At 39.7% G+C, this 21,364-nt stretch overlaps 1 protein-coding gene across 1 annotated transcript in view; it reads right to left on the bottom strand.

The window, feature by feature from the left end:
* The window catches only part of ZNF804B (zinc finger protein 804B), a 293,598-nt gene extending 272,454 nt beyond the window's left edge, over nucleotides 1–21,144 (bottom strand). The window contains exon 1 of the mRNA XM_089531407.1: nucleotides 21,037–21,144. Coding sequence (XP_089387533.1) covers nucleotides 21,037–21,144 — 108 coding nt within the window. The remainder of the gene's footprint in view (nucleotides 1–21,036) is intronic.
* Between the last annotated feature and the right edge of the window lie 220 nt (nucleotides 21,145–21,364).

Raw genomic sequence — 21,364 nt, forward strand, 5'->3', positions numbered from 1 at the left:
TAGCCCATATTTTACTAGCTTGTTTGCAAGACCATCATGGGAAACCTTGTCAAAGGCCTTACTGGAATCAAGATATACTATATCCACTGCCAGCTATAAATGATCACAAGGCTGTTTTTCTTATGCAAATCAACAGCCCCACTATCTCTGGTATTGTGATATTCCCTGTACTCTAGTTTCCTGAACTTTGGCTTGCTCTTTGGACTCTTCTTCTTGGTAACTTGCTGACTGGCATTTGGCCCTGCCTGGAGTGATGTTCATTGCTAGACTGTAACTACTTGACCACTCTCCTGCTCTTATGGACCCCTGGGCTGGCTTGAATTCTCCATTACACACACACACACTTTGAAGTAGAGGTACACATACCATAGCACTCACAACTTTGAAAAAGAACGTGTGCCACCTTTTTGTCCATGTTCTTTCCCCACAGGTTTTCTCAATTATTCTTTTCCCAGTTATTCTTTTACTTCAACAAATGCCTTTCTTCTTCTGCACCTTCCAGTAAAATTCTGACTTTCATATCCAGGCAGGAGTAAATCCCTATCTATTCTAGATTAGTTAAGTGACTTTTTACATTTCCAAGGTCATCATCAAATACAATCCATTTATTCAGTTGCTTCAGTCACAATATAACTATGACCCATGTAGCTGGGCAAGATACTCTGCATTTTATGCAAATTAGCCCTACTGTATTAGCATACTTAATTTGTATAATTGCCAGTAAGAGTGTCAGTTTTGCTTCTCCCACATACAAGAGTCAACAAGAGAAAGGGCAACTGAAGGGCACCTTAGCCAACCTGTTTTTCAATGTCAGAGGAGAAAGAAATGGCCCATTGGCAGTTTTACCTCTCTTACATGATGTAGAGTCTAGGCATACAGATTTTCATCCATTTATGCTTGCAGCGAAGAACAAATAATTTTACTATTTTTCTTCACACTGCAAGAAAAGCAGCGAAAACTGCACAATTTTGGAGGCTATTGTCAGTTTGAGAGTTATTCTATGCACAAAAAAAGTGCAGATAACAATTCCCTTTGCAGAAGACAGCAAGAATATTTATTTGATACTAAAAAAAGAAAGAAAATGAGAAAGGGTGCTCAAAACATCAAGCTTTTCTTGCGTTTCCCCCAGTATGTGTATAGTTTCCCCTAACATATAGCTGGCAGGGGTATCAAACAAGAATTGGGCTGTGTTCCAGTACCCAATGTGAAAAAATGTATGCATTGTTGTGAACCATTTGTGAGCACAAGCAGTGGGGACAATCCTGCTCACATCCTTTCTGAAATATCAAACGGGGGGGGGGGGGGGGGGCAGGCAGGCAGGCAGAGGCAGGCACACACACAAAGGTGGGAAGCCAAGTGAGGAGCATCAAAGGCTACAGTCTCAATGATCTTCCATCAGCTCCCTCCCCCTCCCCACATCCATTCTTCTGTTGCCATAGGGGGGCAGCCTGGAGAAGCTGGACAAGGATCATTGAAGGCTATAGTTTTCACAGTCTTTTCTCAGTTTCCCCCCCAATGTTGCATGGAGAGATAAGAAACCAAGCCAGGATATTCAAAGGCCACAGCCTCCTTGGCTTATCCCCACCCCACCCCCAAAGTCCCAAAGGATGATGACAAGGGTCCAAGCCAAGACTATGGCAGAGTATAACCTTCATGATCCTCACTTGGCTTCTCACCACCAACCTGCCACCAGGACTCTGTCCTCCTTGTCCTTCAAAAACTGCACTAAGAGGGTCCTGCAATATGGAAAGAAATATTTATTCTCCCCTTCAGCAATAAATAATCTAAAACAGCAAATACCTACCATACACCTACACACTGCCTTCCTAAAAAATAAAACTGGTCTTTCTCCTTCATGTGGGAAAAATACTACAACTTACATTTTATGCTGGCTTTTTAGACACAGGGTACAGTACTAATTATTCATCAGTGACTACATCAGGCTACATGAAAATTTCCATAACAGAATTAACTTTATATTATACGAACTTGCATTCATGCAGACTGTCAACTTCTATAGATTTGTCCTACACTAATTCACATCCTTCTTGCTGCTTTTTTGGTATTCCTCTATCCAAACATGCTTTAAAGGGGCTATGGTGTGGCTTTGTGATGGAATGAAGAATTTGATGGAGCAGAAATAAACAGTTAGCAGCAACAGGTTCCTTCTTTGCTACCATAAATTAAAATATTTTTTAAAAAAAATATGCCTAGAACCTTAAAGCTAAAACATTAGCCTCCAATAATGTTATTGCATGGCTTGGAGAGATCAAAGCCCACATATACACACCAGTTTCAACTGGAGACAATGGTGTCTCTTTCCCGCCTATCCATGTAACTAAGTCCTCCAAGCCTATATCTGTGTGTAAAGAGATCAAAAACATTTAGAGGCTATATTTCATTCCTTCTGAACTCAAGTGGAGGAGAGCTTGCTGTGATGGCACCATTCACCAGTTTAGCATTCTTTTGAAATTGAGTGGGGAGGCTGAAAGCACAGCAACTGGAGCCTATAACATTAGCACAAAGGCTTTAAAGAGACATGCTTTTTAATATAAAAAATCAAAAGGGGTCATGAGAGGAGAAGAAATAGGTTAGAGCAGCAGTTCCCAAACTTCGGGCCTCAGGTGATTTAGAATTCATTTCCCAGCAGTTCCAGTCAGTTTGGCCAACGGTCAGGAATTCTAGGAGCAGTAGTCCCAAACATCCAGAAGACCAAAGTCTGGAAATCACTGGGTTAGAGGAAAGAAAATAGGGAGAGGGTTGACACCCCCACATCGATTGATTGTCACAACCTACAATTCACCTTTTAGGGAGGAAAAATATTTCATAATACAGTGGCAAGGAGGGAGAGAATAGCCCCAAATATTGTGAGATTGGCAAAATGTCCTTTGGATCTTTTAAAAGCAAGTGGGAAGTACAGCAGCAAATACTGCCACATTCCTACACATTTGACCCATCAGGAAAAATCCTTTATTTTTCATAACTCCCTGGAAATGTCATAGTTTGTACGATGGGCAAAATCTACGAGTTTGCGAAGAACACCTTTTTAAAGATACCTGACCTATTTCCTAAATCGGTTGCAATGAAAAGAAATTTGCAGGGTGGTGAAAAGTGCACTATAATTTAAACATGTACCCATACTTTAAAGATAACAACTATATTCTTCTTGGTTATAAAAATTTGCTGTACCAGTAGATTTCATAAAATTTAACACTGTACAATTTACCATCTTTTTTCCTAAAATGAACAAGAACATACTGTACAATTCTATTTATTACACACTTAAGTTTTACAGAAGGCAGAGATAACAAAGGGAAGCTGGACAACTCTGTCTCAGATACTTTGCTCGTATTAATGGAAAAAACAGAGGCTTGTTTCTTTGTTTTTGACAGTACATGGGAATGTTTCTTTATTGTGGTTGTTGTCCAAAAGGGATTCACAGTCCAGCAACCCCACAAAGGTCATATTCTGAAAAGATACTTTCAATATTACACAGCCACAATAACTGCTGTTTACTTAAGCCAATTTGTTAATGTGTGTGTGTATTGCTATTATTACATCTGAAAACTCTACTAATGCTGACAGAATGTGATAAATAATTCCACTGAATAAGGGAATCTGTTAACATTTCCCCCCAAATAAATAATATGAAAAATGGCTAAGTTTTTTCAGCTTCAGTGTTTTCTTCATTCACCAGGGGAAGAGGATTGGGGCTGAAAGACCAAGGGAAAGAATGTTTCCAAGGCAACTACCTCACTCTGTCTAATGACTGGGCTGGCCATGCATGCACTCAACCATTTCATATTTATGTACTTTTAGAAACCTACACTCAACATTCTCTTCATGGCTGCTAGGCTATGAAGAGTTGATACTCTAAGAGTAAATCTGGCATACAGAACTAGCACTGCCTGTTGACTCTTCTTGCTATACTCTGGTAGTTCATTTTCAACAGAGGATTGATCTCCACAGCTGAGGAAATTAAAGTAGTCAGGCTGAGATTGCAATTCATGGGATTGGAAATGCATGTCCACCAGGTTATTTAAATTTAGTGATTATTTCTTTTGAGTAGAAAGGATCGTCACAGTTACAGAGCAATTCCTTCATCATCACCACCCCAGTTGCCTAATAATCCAATGTATTCTTTTGCTTAGTAAATTAATTTCATTAGTGTTCCTAATCTAAGCAAAACTGGAAAACATAATCTTAGCAATTTATGTTAATGCAAGGTATAATATACAAGGAATCCCAATGCATATACAACAATCAATCTGTACTTTTGTAAAGAAGCAAAAAGGAAGATAAAGGAGAAAGCTGAAGTTTCATGCCTTTGCACTAAAGACAGATGTTGGTGCTTCTATAAGAGGAGACAAGTATTCTTTATTTCTTGAGGTCACCAGCATGCCAATTCTGTTGTAACCCTGCTCTCTATGCAAGGATATCCTGGGTGAATGCATGCTATCTAACTCTTCTTAAACTACTATTGAAAATGTGCACCACACTACACTTCTGATTTAAAGCTAACTGTGTTCCTTATCAACATGAGAAGCATTTCTCAGATTCATTCTGAACAGAATACAAATAGAGCATTCCTGGGGATACACATTTATTCAGTATTTTCCAGATAAACTGCATTACAATTGAACAAATAAATGAATCTTTACCAAAAATAAAAAACCCTGATATCAGATACAGCCAAATAATGTTTGTAGTCTTTTGTGCCATTCTCAATCTTTTTTTCCTAGTCCAGCCACTAATTATGACTATGTAAAATAAGTATCAAATTGGGACCAGATTCCAAAGAAAATGTTTATGTCTTATCCATTTTTGTATATCAACAAGTGATTAATCTAGAAATCAAAATATAATTGGTTTATCACTGTAAAATAGCAACATGTTTTTTGATATTAAGTTCACTTAAAAAAATCCGTATCCACAGCCTTTTTATCCACAGATTCAAGCATCCATGGCTTGAAAATACACAAAAATATATAAATTCCAAAAAGCAAACATGAGGGGTCTTCAAACCAAACCCCAGCAGTTAACAAGGGCCCACTATACTGAACAAAAATATTGTTCTGAGATGTATGGATATAGGTACCTTACCTTCTTCAGTAACCTGGTGATTCCTAAACATATGGCACTCTCTGGACCATTAACACTTGACCAGGGAGGGGGGGACACCATGAGTTTTCCAACACGCAATGACGAAGAATAACATAACATTCAGTTTCGCCTATAATCCAGCACAACTGTGCTGCGTTGGATTGTTGTGTTGCAGTGGCAAAACAGCATCATTGAAATTCTAGGCTGCATCAACAGAATTAGTGTTCATATCAAAGGGTGTAGCAGTACCATTCTATTCTTTTTTTGTTCAGACTTCACCTGGAGTACTTTAGTTGTGAGCACAAGAGCTTAAGAAACATATCGACAAGTGAGTAGATATCCAGAGGAGCCCAACCAATATTATGTCATTCTGTGAGGAACAGTTTTAAAAAGTTTTAGCCAGAAGAAATGAAGATTGTGAGGTATAACAGCTACTTTTAAATATCTGAAGGGCTTGTCATGTGGCAGATTAAATTATTTTCTGCTGCTCCAAACTGTAGAACCCAAGCCAATGGATTCACATGACAAGAAAGGAGACTTCTACTAAATAGTAGGAAGTCCTTCCTGATGTTAAGAGCTGTTCAGTAGTGAAAAATGGTGGATCCTTTTTCATGGGAGGTGTTTAAACAGGATAAATGGTCATCTGTTACATTAGCTATGGATTCCTGCAAAAGAAAGAGCTGAATTTGATGATGCTAAGAGACCAAAACAAGCCAATATTTCTATGTACTAACCAGAAACTAGTACACAAGGTTGCCAATTTGTGTCACCATAATCATTAAGAAAGTGTTTATGGAAGCTTTAAGAGCTGTTAATGCAATATAGAAACCAGAACCTAGCCATTTTAAAAATCTGTGCTGTGCTGTTTTATTGTCTACATTCATTGTCTTTAATGAATTGTAATGTTTTAACTTCATAAATTGTTTGTCGTTTAATCAACTTTTACTGAAGTTTTGATATAAATTTTTAATATTTATTGGCGGGATACAAACCGCCATATAGTACGTATTCTATACGTACTAGGGTTAGGAAGGGGCGGTGCTTCCGCACCCCCCTAACCCTAGTACGTATAGAATACGTACAACATGGCAGCACCCCTTCCACCTGGGGGCCGCCATGTTTACGTACTGGAGGCATAGTGTCCAGACGTGTCGCGGCGCCTATGACGTCGCGAATGCGCCAGCAGCGCCTCGCGACGTCATAAAGGCGCCGCAAAAAGAAGCTCCGAAATGGAGCTTCTTTTTTGCTCCGCGCGGTTTGGCTGCTGCAGCTCCCACGCGGAGCAAATGGCGCCGGCGGGAGACCGCCGCAAGGCGGCGGTCTATATCCCGCCATTGTTTTTCAATATGTTGTAATCTGCCTTGGGTCCCATTATTGGGAGAAAGGTGGGATATAAGTGAATAATAGTGGTAGTAATAGTAGTAGTAATCATGATAATTTATAATCAATTGGGCTTTTTCATTCATTTATTTTATAGGTGAGGGTGAACTCAAATGCTGACTTTAAAGTTCTTTGTGAAAATGCCACAGAAATAGCCTAAGCTAAGAGAAAGGAAGCAACTTTTCTATTCTGATTATTCTAAGTGGCTCCAAAAGTTATACAGATAACAATTTTAAAATCTAAGACTACCAAGATACACTAAAGCTACAGTCCTATACCCACACACCTAGGAGTAAATTCTCCTGAGCTCAGTGGAATTCCTTTCACGCTTAACATTATAGTGTTAAGCTATAATTCTATTACACTTGCTTAGGAGTAGATCCCTTTAAACAAAATAGTGCTTAACTCTATGTAGTCTTGCATTGAACTGGAGTATGAGATAACAACAATGCTTAATGCTTAAAATACACTTAAGTATTTTCTAGCTGCTTCATTAGATGTAAGAACAACAATTCCAGTTGGAAGATAACAAGATAGTTCAGAACCACTACTGTTATGTACCAAAGCCAGACACTATTTGAGTATGGGACACTGGATGAACAAACTCAAACAATGCTAAAACCTTACCATATTCAGAAACCATATGAGTAAAGGGCATCATATGAAAAAGTGCAAAGAATGCTGTACCTTTAACACATACTATCAGAGATAGATTGAGGCTTTGCCCATCAACTTCACCATAGTCAGTGAGAAACCATTCATGATAAATTTTGCAGTCCTGTGCCCAGTGGCTTAAAATGTTCTACAGAGCAGAATGCAAGCATACGGGCTTTTGGACAACTTAAATTTTAATAGGACTTGCTATCCTTAGGACAGATATTTTGATTAGTCCTGTAGACATTATTTTACATTCTGGGTAATGGATGAATAGGAGCCACCAGGTGCAGTAGTTTGAGAGCTGGACTAGGACACTGATGACCAGGGTTCAAATCTTCACTTGGCCGTGGAAACCCACTAGATGACCTTGGGGAAGTCATATTCTCCCAGAAGGCAATGGAAAACCACCTCTGAACAAATCGTGCCAAGAAAACCCTGTGATAGTTTCACCTCAGGGTTGCCATAAGTCAGAAATGACTTGAAGGCAGACAACAACAAAATGGAAGAATATGAATGCTTAGTTCTTAAAACAAAGAGAAAGAAGGCTCAAAAAGATACCTTAATTGAAAACAAAATGCAACAGAATGAAGTGAATTCTTATTTTATAAATATAAATAGTCTACATTTTCAAAGATCAGTTTGTAAAAGGACACTTAGAACACGTGGAACATTCAAAGCAGTATTTTCATGCAGATGTAATACAACTGTGGCGAGAAAAGCTGATTTTCTCATGCCAGGGACAATGGTGATGCTTTATGACATGTTCTCCATAGGACCCAGAAGAGATGGAAAATCTGGGCTTAACAAACATCCTTAAAAGCATTAGTAATAATAAAAAAAAACCATTGAATAAAGGTTGTTGTTCATTCAAAAAAGCAAAACGAATGCCAAAAAAAACCTTTACACCTTAAAAAGCTTTCACTTATTTGTCATTTCTTCAAGAAGCCTTTATAGGCCATTTATTTCAGGGATAAAACAATCCTAATTAGAAGAAATGAAACTGAACAATGGTCATAGTAGTAGGGTTATTTCAAAATGGAACTATAAATTTTTATAATGTTACCTATCGCTTTGATGTCCATGAATAATGTTTGAAGTTATTTATTTATTTATCTACTATATTCTGAAAGTCACTATTGATTCTCTTTTTTCTCCCCTTTTGTAATGGCACAAAAATATGGTGGGTTTTTTTCACCAATTAAATTGAAAATATTAAAGTGGAACCACTAGCTATGGATTTTTTATCCATGGATTCAAGCATCCACGGCTTTAAAATATTCAAAAAAAAAAAGGATGTATTCCTGATAGCAAACCTTGATTTTCCATTTTATATAAGGGACACCATTTTGCTCTGCCATTATATTTAATGGGACTCGAGCATCCATGGATTTTGGAACCAAACCCCAGCGGATAACAAGGTCCCACTGTATATGCCTGAAGGGTTTATATATCATTGTAAGCATGGAGAGAGAGAGCCCTACCCAACAAACAAATCCAGTGTTCCTACAAAATCTGTTCACACCTCATATAGAATATATTGAAACCTAAATAGTAATGGCAGCTGTGCTGGCCAAGAAACAAAATCCAAAATCTTTACATGATTGTGGTAATGCCTTCATTAGATCAATCAAAAAGAACACAAAATGTTGTGTAATTTTTCAATCTCCCTAGATATCTTCATCAGGCAAGATGTTGCAAAGGGAGGAGGGAGGGGGAAGAGGAAAAAAACAGAAACAGATTTGACACTGACATTATTTTATCACCCTGTCTAAAACTGTGATGTAGGAGGCATACTTAACAGATGGTCAAATGCAGATGTATTAAGTGGTATACTACTACTGTGCTTGCTAATAACAAAGAAGCAGGAGAAGTTTGGTCCTGTGTTATTGTCAATATAAACTCTCCTGAAAAAGACATCCACAGAGGAGGAGTACTAACCAGTGAGTCTGATACCACTGTTTGCTTGACACACACATTGTTGCAAGAAACCGGGTGCAGTAGTGGCTACTGGTTCCAGAATCACTGGAACAGTGACATTGGTCCAAAATACACTGCAGAAATAATCCAGTTTCAGACAGTTTTAACTGTCCTGGCTCAGTGCTATGAAATACTGGGAACTATAGTATATTTTGGCACCAGAGCTCTCTCACAGAAAAGGCTAAATGTCTCACTAAACTACATTCCCAGATTTCCCTAGCACTGAACCAGGGCAGTTAAAGTGATCTCAAACTGGATTATTTCTGAAGTGTGTTTTGAACCTTTGTTCCAGGTTTTAAATGAGCTATCCAAGGGAGTAAACCTACTTTGGGGCTAAAGTTCAGCACCTTAGATACATCCCTTAATATACGAGCCTAAAGCAAATTCACTGCCCCACTGACACAGAAGTCATTAGCCATCAATGGATGGGTGTATAAAATACTCTCGGTATCCATAATTCCTTGCTCCTTGATTTTCTGCATACATCATAGTTCCATTAATTGTTACTCCATTCTCTAAAGTTTTCACTACAGCTACTGAGAGTTTTTTCAGTGTAAATTGTAGAGTTAATCCAAAAGGAATAAGATTTATGTAGCCATGTAGTTCTTAAATTTTGTTGTGTTACAGAACAGCACAATTTCTTACCTTATAACTGGCACTCAGAAGATGCTTTGCAAGCTAATTACAGTCACAGGAGTAGGATGTTTTAGCATATATATATATATATATAGGCTTGCCTTTTCAGTATTTGGTAGAAACCTCTAAGAACCTTCCAGGTTTTCAATTTTTTATTCCATTATTTTAAATTATCAGATCACTGATCTCTCTCGATAAATTCATGAGTCCTTGAACTTTCAGTATAATAAACAAAGTAGAACCAGGTATACACACTTCAGACAGAGAGGTATCTTTCTCCATGGTGTAAGCTATTCTTCAAGTCATTGAAGCACATTAAAACTTTGTGTAGCCAATACAAAATCCTAGCACAGGATATCATTTAATGCCATGGATCCTTCATCAGATGTTTTAGAAAGGAAATAATCTAGTGGTCAGTGAAGCAAATGGAATACAGTCAATAATTAACACATTAACTAAATAAGCACCTGGGGAAAAGAGTGGTTTTATATTTTACTGTAATTTTGAGGGAATCCTTTTGAAAGAACAGTGTACATTCCAGCTTGTGTATGATTTACCAGCTTTAGCTCTCCTGTACCTGGAGAAATAGAAAGTAATTTTAGCTACTGTAACTAAAATTGACTTTGTTTTAAGTCTCAACTGAAAAGCCGCAAGCAACCCAGCAGCACTGGATCAAAACAGATGAGAAGAAAGAGAGCCATCTGCTGAGTCATCAGCACCATTGCAGGACCCAAATCAAGTCCAAATTTGCTTCTGTAAAGATAACAGGTAAAGGCTGGATTGAAGTATTTTGGAGCATTCCGGTATTCAATGTATCTGTCACAGATAAAAGGGAAAAAAGATTCTGGCAGCTCCAGGCAGTTCAGTGATCAATATGATCTATTCATGGTTATAAGTATTCCTCACGGAGCATTACAAATTCCTGGTAAATGCTAGATTTTTGCATGTGGGCCATATTTCATTTATCACGGTGATATCTTGGATCGTCAAACAGCATTTGTTATTCCATGAAAAATTGGAAGGACAAAGTTGAATCATCTGAAATTTACTACTTGGACAAAATATTTCTCTCTCAGGATCCCACAGCTTTTGGCTCCATTCAGAATTTCTCATCATTTCCTTCAATCATCCATTTAAGAGCCTTCTGATTTATAGCAGCCTTGACATTAGCTACTCAAATCTCGTGGTGAGTAACAGTTTTGTCAAGCATGCAGTGTACCCGACCCCTCATCTCAGCCAGCAATTCCCAAACAGAATGCCAACAGGGGGAATAGCTCAATTTTTAGGAAACAGACTTCATTTTAAATTATTGACCAGATTCTCTGTCAATGAATTCCTAAAAGTGGTGTTCATCATGGATTCAGTGACAAGCAAGTCAGTATGCCAGAAAAACCATATATTTGCATGCTGAAGGCCTTAGCCTCATTCCCTGGCACATTCAGTTTAAATGATCAGATAGCAAGTAATGAGAGATACCACTCTATGAGATACTGAACAGCCACTGAGATTCAGAGCATGAAATTCTGAACTATAAAGTAGAAATGCCAGATTGTTTAACAGCATCTTGTCTATGCTAGTGTCCATATTCCAAGAAGAAGAAATTATGCAACCTGTTTTGGTCAGACTGCAAGTGAACTAGCATATCCACGGTCTGGAACAGACAGGCCTTTTGTGACGCCCTCATCATGTGCTAGGGTTGCCTTGGGGCGGCCTGCCCACATGCCCCTCAACCCTAGCACGCGACGAGGGCATAACAATGGTGGCTCCCTGTATACATGGGTGCCACCATTGTTACGTAAGTGCAGTGCGGTGTCCGCATGGCACCACACGGCACTTATGTAACAAGTGTGCCAGTGGTGCACTTGTTACGCCACCGCTGTGGCATAAAAAGAACCCGCTTTTTGGGGGTTCTTCTTCCGCCAGCAGGAAGCTGCACGACTTGGCAGTTGCAGCTTCCCCCCAGTGGAAAAACAAGCTCTCTTCTGTGATTCTGAGGGTGATAATATAAATCCAAAGTACTCACCGACCATGAGAGAGTTGCCTGCTGAATCTCTGCATACTCACTTGCCTCTTTCCAGTCATACATAGTAACACATTGTAACAGGTGTAGTTGGATCTCATGAGCTAGCTGCAGAACAACCAGTTCTCAGAAGAGGTAGCTTCTTAAATATCTGCTCTAATTTTGCCATCTTCCATCTGGCACAAGGTATTTTATATATTTTATGTCACTCTCTAGTTGCCACTAAAAGATTCATTATCACTTCAGATCATAAAAGTATATGTATGTATGTGTGTTTCAAATGCACATAACATTATACATAAGCTTACATATCTACAGCAGGATCAACTAGGTAACTCAAGGTTCTCCATTTTCATTACGTTAGTCTCAGTCAAGGCAATTTGAATTACTCCTCTGGACTGCAAAAAGGCAAGAGGAGAGGGAATATCATTCTAAAGATAAACACAGGACATCCTTCCTTATTAGACACTGCAAATGGAATTTTATGGTTAACTCTGCTAATTGCAAGAAGAGTTAAGGAGGGAAAGACAACTGAGTGTTTTATAGCCTTCATTCTTTGGGAATATGTTAGGAATGGTTCGCCTTTTCTGTGAGAGGTGACCCAACAGAAATATTTCACTTGCCACATAGGAGCAAGAAGAGTAATAAAATTTCCTGCTCCTTTCAGAGACAGAAGGAATAAATTTACTTCACCACTAACTGACATAAAACCATGGAGATTAAGTTTGTTTTTCTAGCTCTTAAAAATATACATATTTCAAAACTATATTGTCAAAAACATACTTTACTTTTACTTTGTTTTTAACCTGACATGGAAGATGCTTGATGTAGACTTGTCAAAATCTTGTTTATAGAGACAAGGTGCAAGTTCTCATAGCAGGGCATTCTGGTGCCTAGTCATCTCCATCTATGCCCCTATCAAGCATTCACTTGCATACAAGGAAAGCCAAAGTTCAGCAATGGCCAAAGTTTAGCAAAGCTCTAGGACATATGCAGGGCACTCCACATCCTTTATAATCAATAGACACAGACGGAGAGCAGAGTCTGCTGTCTTAACATCTCTGTCCTCCATATATATTCTTTCTGCACAAATGAATGCCTGAAATGTTGAACCGTCTTTACTCATGCCAGTCCATCTGATAAGTGAACTCATCTTCTGAAAGACTGACTAGTCTCACTGTCTGCATTAAGGCAGGTATAGTAGTGATCAGAAAGAAAACTTTTTATTTGTTTTGTTTGACCTCCTCCCAGAAGGTCCTCAAGCATGTATGTTAATGTCATTTTGGAAATCAAGGAATCATCTTTTTATAATTTTACCAGGCTTTGAGACACTGTGGTCACAGTGAGAACTTCCCTTTTTCAAAATACTAGAGCATTTTGCTAGATCATTCAATAAACCTGAGTGGTGAGAGACTGAAGACAGATAAAAGGAAATACCTCTTTGTATAGTTAAACTATGGAATTCACTACCACAACAGTGATGACTACCAACCTGAATGTCTTAAGGTTGAGATCAGTTGTGATGAGAGATTGAGGATAGGTTAAAAGAAATACCTTTTTGTATAGTTGAACTATGGAGTTCACTGTCAAAACAGGTAGTGATAACCACCAATATGAATGTCTTACGAATTGAAGAAAGGCTACCTATGCCTCTATTTATGAAGACTGTGCACTACCAGAAATACGCCTTGCAATATAGCTTTCTGGGGAACATGAGTCAATAGATGCACTTGCGTTTTTGTTCTATTTGTGCCTGGACTGGACTTCCCACAAGCATCCTATAGGTTGGCCACTGTAGTAACAGAATGATGGATTACATAGATGTGTGATCTGATCAACCTCAGTTCTTATGTCCTTGTTTCCTTTTGACAGATAGCTCTCCACTCTCTGCTTAAATAACACCAGAAATGGTGAATCCACCACTTCCTTATAAAGTTCTCCTAATATTTAGCTGATCTTCTTCCCTGCAATTTCAATCCATAGGTTATGTCAATGTCCAGACATTATGGTCTGAATTCTATTGTTAGTCCTGACTGGAACAGACCCATTGAAACAGTGGGATTTACCTATGTGGTAACTCACCATACAATGTTTGATCCAATAGGCTGAACCCATATAAATCAGATCATCATGTTTTATCTTAACTAGTATTAGTTTAAACAAAGCAACTTCAGCCCTAGTTTATAAAGCCCACTTGCCTTAAACTAACCAGGGTTAGTTTAGAATTTGGATGTAGCAAAACTACCTACATCCTTGGGTAATTGAAATCAGTAGTGGAAGTGTCTGATCTCCTTTCTGTGGCCAAGTCCAAGGAGGAAAAGGGAGCTGGAGCATACAAGCCTGAGGCTTGTCTCGGTTTACTGTCGTAACAGTAAATCATTCTTTATTATAATATGGTGGTGCAATGTTTGTATGTTTTTAATCTGCTGTGTGTTCTGTGCTATGATTTATTTGTGGGGTTTTTAACTTTCTTGTTTTACTGTTTTTATGTGGTTGATTGTAAGGTTTTATGCATCCATTTCCGCTTGCAATGGAAAAATATGTGCTGGTCCTAGGACATTATCTGAAGGCATGTGGTACAGCCACCTGCTGAAGTTGGGTCTGGAAAGTCTGAGTCTTGGAAAGACTTCCACAATAGAATTAAGATGGGACATAAATATGTCAAACAAATACATGAAAGTGTTAGGTTCGAATTTAAATAACAAGTTAAACACAAATAAAATAAAAAAGTCCTTCACATTATACATAGGCTTCACAGCTATGCTAACCTCTGCCTGGCATGCATTGCCACACTGTTTAAAGTTCAGCTGACAATAGCAATAGCATTTAAATTATATGTGTGTGTGTGTGTGTGTGTGTATACACACCCAATGTAAACAAAAGCATGTATATGTGAATACCCTTCATTATTACAAAGTATTGCAAAATGCACACAACTCCGTTTCTTTCCATTTCTTGGCAGGCAGGATGGCAAATCCATAACATAAGGATTTAGACCACTATATTATAACAAAGGATACCAACACTGACATGGAGACAAAGTGAAAGACAAATATCCAGTTGAAGAAATCTTTGTTCAGAGAGCCATGAAATTTCATAAAGGTATTTAAAATATTCACTACTGTCCTCATACCTGAAAGCATAGCTACAAGCCTGCTGACATTTCATGGTTTGTTAATAGAGAACACTTTAAATAGGAAATGTACACATTACACATTAAAAACTACACAGAACCATGCATGAGGTCCCTTGTATTATAAAAAATGTCCTAAAGGAGGCTTTAAGCTAAAATCCACACATATTTATGTAGTAGTAAACCCCACTAAAAACAATGGGTCTTACCATTTTCTATCTTTCTTTCACCCAGCTCCTTCTCTTTTTCTCTTCTTTCCCCCCCCCCCTCCAGATTGGCATATTAATGACCCAATTACTGAAATAAAATATGTATTATTATAGGACAAAATGTATCTTATCAACTGCCCCTTTCTCACCGAAATAAATCAAGATTTTTCCAAATACGTTTGAGATGGTATTAGAATAAAGTGCTTGAGAAAAGAACCCATAAATTTATAAAATATTGGTTGTTAATTAATTCAAAACTGTTGAGCATATTGTACATTGAGTTCATGGTGCACCTTCACATGAACAACAGTGTAGGAAACAGGATAGAGATCACACACACACACACACGAGAGAAACAACATGGTTGGAGGCACATTTCCAGATCACTCTGACATTTTAAATTTCTTGACTTTTGCATGCAAGCCATCACCACAGGGATGTTTCTATTCTTCCAAAGCCCAAATAACTTTCAAACATCTTTAGAATCAGCTTTCACTTCTTCAGAATGAGAAAGACAAATGTTTTTGGGTTGATATCTCAAGAAGGTCCCTGAAAGATAATCTTCAACTGATTTCCTAAATATTACAAACATTAGCTTGGTACTGTATCCTCTTCAAACCTAGAAACAGATGTTTTTGTGCCAATTATCACTGAAAAGTAGAAACCCAATACTGACAGTGTAATGATATGCAGGTCTGCCAAAAGTCAAGCCCTGTAGAGCTCTGAGACTTATTCTAAAGCTGGGCATGCAGCCTGTGACCCAAACGTCGTGTTTCACACAAACACAAATACATTGCCACGCGAGTGAGACTGCAAGTTGCCAGTGCTCCCAGAAATGTATATAGAATTGTAGCCTCAGCATTTATGGCTCTTATTCTTTAAATAGCTCTCAAAGGATCTGAGGTCCAAACTATAAGTGAAGTTGGAAGTAAGTAAACATCCAATATGCTTGTTTAATATTCTTTAAATAGTACCTGTGGTGAAGTGGCAAGCAGGATTTGCAGCTCAACATATAGGGAGAGATTCTTTATTCCCCTGAATCCTTAACCCATGTTGTCATAGGAGTTTATCACATGGGAACCTATGTGCTTCCATCCTGAAAATGATTAAAGCATCTGCATCCTGGAAAAGCGTGCAAATACGTGAATGATTTTCACACAGAGAGCACAATAATACTTTAGAAGCTCATTACTAACGTGAGAAAGTGGGGAGAAAGTGCATTTTGTTTCACACAAATGCAGACAAATGTCATTGATGGTTTGGAATTAACTTTTTTGTGCATGCACACAGAAGGAGTAGTTGCGTTATCATTAGTGACACACAAATATTTAACTTCCAAGTGTATACACACACACACACCAGAGAGAAGGGAGAATGGGGAGGAAAGCACTCACTCTTTGCCCCAGAAGGTTTTTCAGAGGAAGGCTGAGGTGTCTGGATGCAAACTCCCGTAAAACAACACAAACCACTCACAAACACACACACCAGAGAGAAGGGGAAACGGGGAGAAAAGCACTCTTTGCCACAGAAGCTGTTTTCAACCAGGCATGACAAAGCCTGGAAGTAAACTTGCCCCAAAGAATCATGGGAAATCTGACAACAAGTAAAATCCTGTGAATAAACTGCAAATAGCTTTCACTCTAGAACAATTGCATTGTGAATGAAACAGAAATTAATTCACAATATTTTCCTGAAAATGCCTACTCGATGGTTCATGCCTCTTTCTTTCTTGTGGGATTCTGAGTGGAATGCTTGCAGCGTCGTGTGAAAACCATTTGCACAGTTGTGCCTAATACGCGGGATCTACATGAGATCTAACCCATTTAAACTTCCAGTTTTTCCTGTGTGGTATTCTATAACCTCCATCCTATTGTGATTACTTTTTGAAGGTGACCCCCAACTGGTACCAAATGCCTGATCCAGCTTCCCCAACCAGGAACACTGAGAACATGCTGGCTAGGAATGTTGGGATTTATATACCAAAGCATCTGGAACACACCAAGTTCAGGAAGGCTGGTCTAGAACATTAGCATAACACAGCTCCAGTCCCACAGAAGCCTCTTCTCTGGATAGGTTCCCTAAGTTCCAGTCCTTATTCTTAAGCCTCTTGGTACCAATAACTGGGAAATATGAACAGTCACTGGCCATTCTCAATGTATCTATACGGACACTTGACACTAAATGAATACAACTTAAGCCTCTTAAATTGTATTCATTTTGAGAAGTACAGTTCAAGTAAGCATAAGTAATACATAACAGCACACAAAGGGATCTTGTAGCATCTTTGAGACTAGGTGTGCAAAAGAAGTTGTAGCATAAGCTTTTGTAGATGTTCAAGCTTATCATACAAGGAAAGAAAGCAGAAATTCAGCTGGATAGTAGCACCTTTCTACATGCCTCACTACATTACATCATAGTTCTTCGGTTCTCTTCCCATGGGGGACAGTTGTAAAAGTGAGTCTTTTGTCAAATGGATTTTTCCCACAACAAAAAAGACTCACTTTTACGACCAACTCCCACAGGAAGCGAACTGAAGAACTGTAATGTCATATGCTAGGGCACATAAAAAGGCACTACTGTCGAAACTGCATGATTTTTGCAGGATATTTCCAGGATAATGGTACTTTATTCACAATGATGTGAAAATCTTAATCGTGAATGCATAATTTTCCCAGAATAAACCCTGTTTACACTTCCAATTGTCCCCACATAATAGACTCCTATGTGTGCTAACCACTGAACAGTGGATTCAACATTCAATTGAAACGAACCAAGAGGATGCAGGACACAATGTCCGGTATCCAACAAGCCATATGACAGTTTTCAGAGAGAGAGAGAGAAAAGATAGAAGCATGTATTTCCAAAGTGGGACAGTTCTTAGAAGGGAATGCGGTGAGCTAAAAATATATATAGATATATAGTGAATGGTCACTAACTGGTTGTGTTCATGTATTATACAGTTATTGATACTAAAGGGAGCTTAATACCACAATTAAGATTGCCAGAGTAGCTGCCAGAACACTGACGTATATGCATATGTAGCATGTTTCAGTATGCTCTCATTCAACATTTATCCCTACCGATCAATTGGATTCACAGGCTCCTGCATCCATTCTCCATTCTCTTTGCCATTCCATACTCAATAACTATTGACCCATAATTCCAGCTACTTTGCCTTCCACACACAGGTGTTTCATAGTATTTCCTGCTATTTCATTTATTCAGTACAGCCTCCACTTGGCTACATTACCATCTCCCCATTCTCCACATCAGACACTGTCAATATAGTTGTGCCACTTAGTGAAGTGCATCCACTCTCCTGGATTTTCTTAAAACCACAAATCCACCCACTAGTCCTTGAACAATCCCTCTCCAGCAGATTCACATTGGATGAGGATGCCCCATAAAAACTGCAGCCTACAACCCCAGATAACACCACCTATTGGGATGATCTATCTATTATGCCATCTACCTACCATAACTGAACACTATCATGGATTTTGTTATTTCATAATTACACTACATTCTTAATAGGGACAGGGATCTTTTCAGAAACTCTTTTATTCAAGGGAAGGAATCATGTGGCTCTCCAGATGCTGCTTGGAGTGCAGCTCCCCAAAGCCCTAACTTCTACAGTCAATGATGAGGGATGCTGTGACTTGCAGTCCAGGAACATCTGGCAGAGCACATGACTGTCACCCCTGTACTTCTTGAACATTCCCATTCTACTTTGCAAAATGTAATTCTGCTTTGAGCACCATTGTTTTATTGTTGTTCTGCTTTAGGCTGTAGTAGTTGAGCAAAGTAAAGCTGTTGGTCTGCTAAATTCTGCAATCATGGGCACTAATGCACAATCCTGTGCACGCCTTTACTTGAGAGTAAGGCCCATAGCACCTTACTGGACTTCTGTCATGTGGGCACACCTGGCCTTGTATTCATGAAGAAGAGAAGAACTTCAGTAGAAGTACCAGGCAGAAAGCCACCAGATGATGATAGCAGGGTGGACAAAAAGCAAGTAAGAAACCAGAGTAGATAATGACCACAAAACATTTCAAAGTGGCCCCATGTTGTATGTGGGGATCCAAATCGAATTCTGGTTTTGGGACGACTGGAGAGGGGTACCCTAAAGTTTCCTCCTTGTTACTTTTTCTGCTTAAAGTCACACTCACTCTTTTTGGCATTCTTCCAGTCCCAAGGACCCTCTCTGTCCTACCTGCCACTTTCCCTACTTTCTTTTTAATTTTATATATATATATATATATATATATATATATATATATATACATACATACATAAAATCACATACAACCTAACATACAACACATAGTACCAATTATACGTACATAACATATCCGAAATTCTTTACTTCTCATGACTTGCCTTAATTTCATTTTTATTCCCTAATTTCATTTATCCCATCCCTTATCTATTTCCTCTCTTTGCCATATTCATTCCTCACTCAGTCCTTGCCTCATGCTACTTTCCCTACTACTTTCAGGATGACCGGATGTCCCAACCGCCAAGGAGGACAAGGCACTTCAAAATGTAGGACACTCAAGTAAAATGGAGGGACATGACCAAACAAAAGCTCCAAACACTTGTAGCAGCTTATCACAAGAAGGTGATTGGGAGTTTATCCCATGAATATCCCAGGAAAATAGCATAATCACGCAAAACGATTTCACACGACGTGGCACAAAACCCGCCATTAAGGTGGCCACAAAGAAGCATTAATGCGCATCTTTTTACTTTCGGGATTTCGGTGACAATGCATTTCCGATATCACTCTCTTTGCACAATTGTGTGTGATAATCATTTCCACAATTACTCGCCATTTCCACTTCATTTGCAGGAGGCTTTAAATGGGCTTCAATCTCTCTTTAATGCTGAAATCAGCCCCAGTGTGATAGACACCATAGAAATGTAAACACATGCTTCTTATGTCAAGTCAAAGACTTTCACAGCCAGCATCCATCGTTTTTTGTGGGTTTGGGGGGCTATGTGGCCATGTTCTAGAAGAGTTTGTTTCTGATGTTTCGCCAGCATCTGTTGCTGATATCTTCAGAGAACGCTGGCAAGGAACAGATGCTGGCGAAACGTCAGAAACAAACTCTTCTAGAACATGGCCACATAGCCCCCCAAACCCACAAAAAAACATGCTTCTTAGTCAGGCTCAAATTGGAGAACCTTTTGGAATCCCTCCTAGACAGAAGGTTTAAATGGAGGACATGTCCTGGAAAAAAGGAGGACGTCTGGTCACCCTGCCTACTTAGCCCTCCAAGGAGGAGGAGGAGGAGGAGGAGGCACAGTGGAGGGAGGATGTCTCTTTCAGAGGTTCCACTCTTCCTCCTCTTCCTCCTCTGGTCTTTCTCAGCCATCATCCCATTCAACTGTCACTCAACTCTTCACACCTCTCGCTTAGTCCTGACCAACTTTCCCTCCGACTTGTGGCGCAAGGGAAGCTCCACTATCCACGGCTGAGGCGAGGGGGTCTGCCATGCTTAAGCCACCCACTCACCCCTGGCCATCCCCTGGCACCCACCCACCAAAGCCAACCCAAAAGCCAACCCAGCAATCCTAGAACGGATAAATGGGTTTTGAGACCACGTCAAGTCTGACTTCCACTCGAAGCCTCAATGAATGTTCTTCATAGAATCATAATAGACTTGGCAGAGAGCCCAAGGGCCATCCAGTTCAAGCCCATTCTGCCATGCAGGAACTCTCCATCCGTCCATCCTCTGTTTAAAAACCTCCGAAGGCGCTCCTGATGCTAACAGGGCTAGAGCTTTGGACCCTATCCCTTCAGCTCTTTCAACAGGGCTGTCCTATCCCCCTCAAAGCGGTGCCAAGCCGGGTTATGTCCCCAGTGTGGATGCATCCCAGCTGAGGCAACAAGTCCGAGAGTCGGAAAGCGCCCTTACCGGGGAGGCCGATCCGTTCTTGCAGAGGGGTCCCCTGAAGATGCCTTTGATGCCCCGGTAATGCCCGTTGCTGAGGTGCCTGGAGCTGATGACCAGGTAGCACGCCATGCGGGGCCCGGAGGAGGAGTTGGCCACGGGGCGCCCCGGCGGCGGCGGAGGAGGATGCTCCTGCTCCTGCTCCTGCTCCTTCCTCCGCCAAGGCAGAGCCTCCTCATCCAGCTCAGCCCCAAAGAGCAGCAGGAGGAGGAGGAGGAGGAGAGGGAGGAAGGCTGCGGGGCTCCTGCTCTCATCCAGCCCCGGGGTTACAGCGGGAAGAGAGTGGCGGCGG

The sequence above is a fragment of the Sceloporus occidentalis genome, unplaced genomic scaffold, assembly GCF_023333645.1.
Source record: "Sceloporus occidentalis isolate IW3139 unplaced genomic scaffold, rSceOcc1.0.p SCAF_7, whole genome shotgun sequence".
NCBI classification, from domain to species: domain Eukaryota; kingdom Metazoa; phylum Chordata; class Lepidosauria; order Squamata; family Phrynosomatidae; genus Sceloporus; species Sceloporus occidentalis.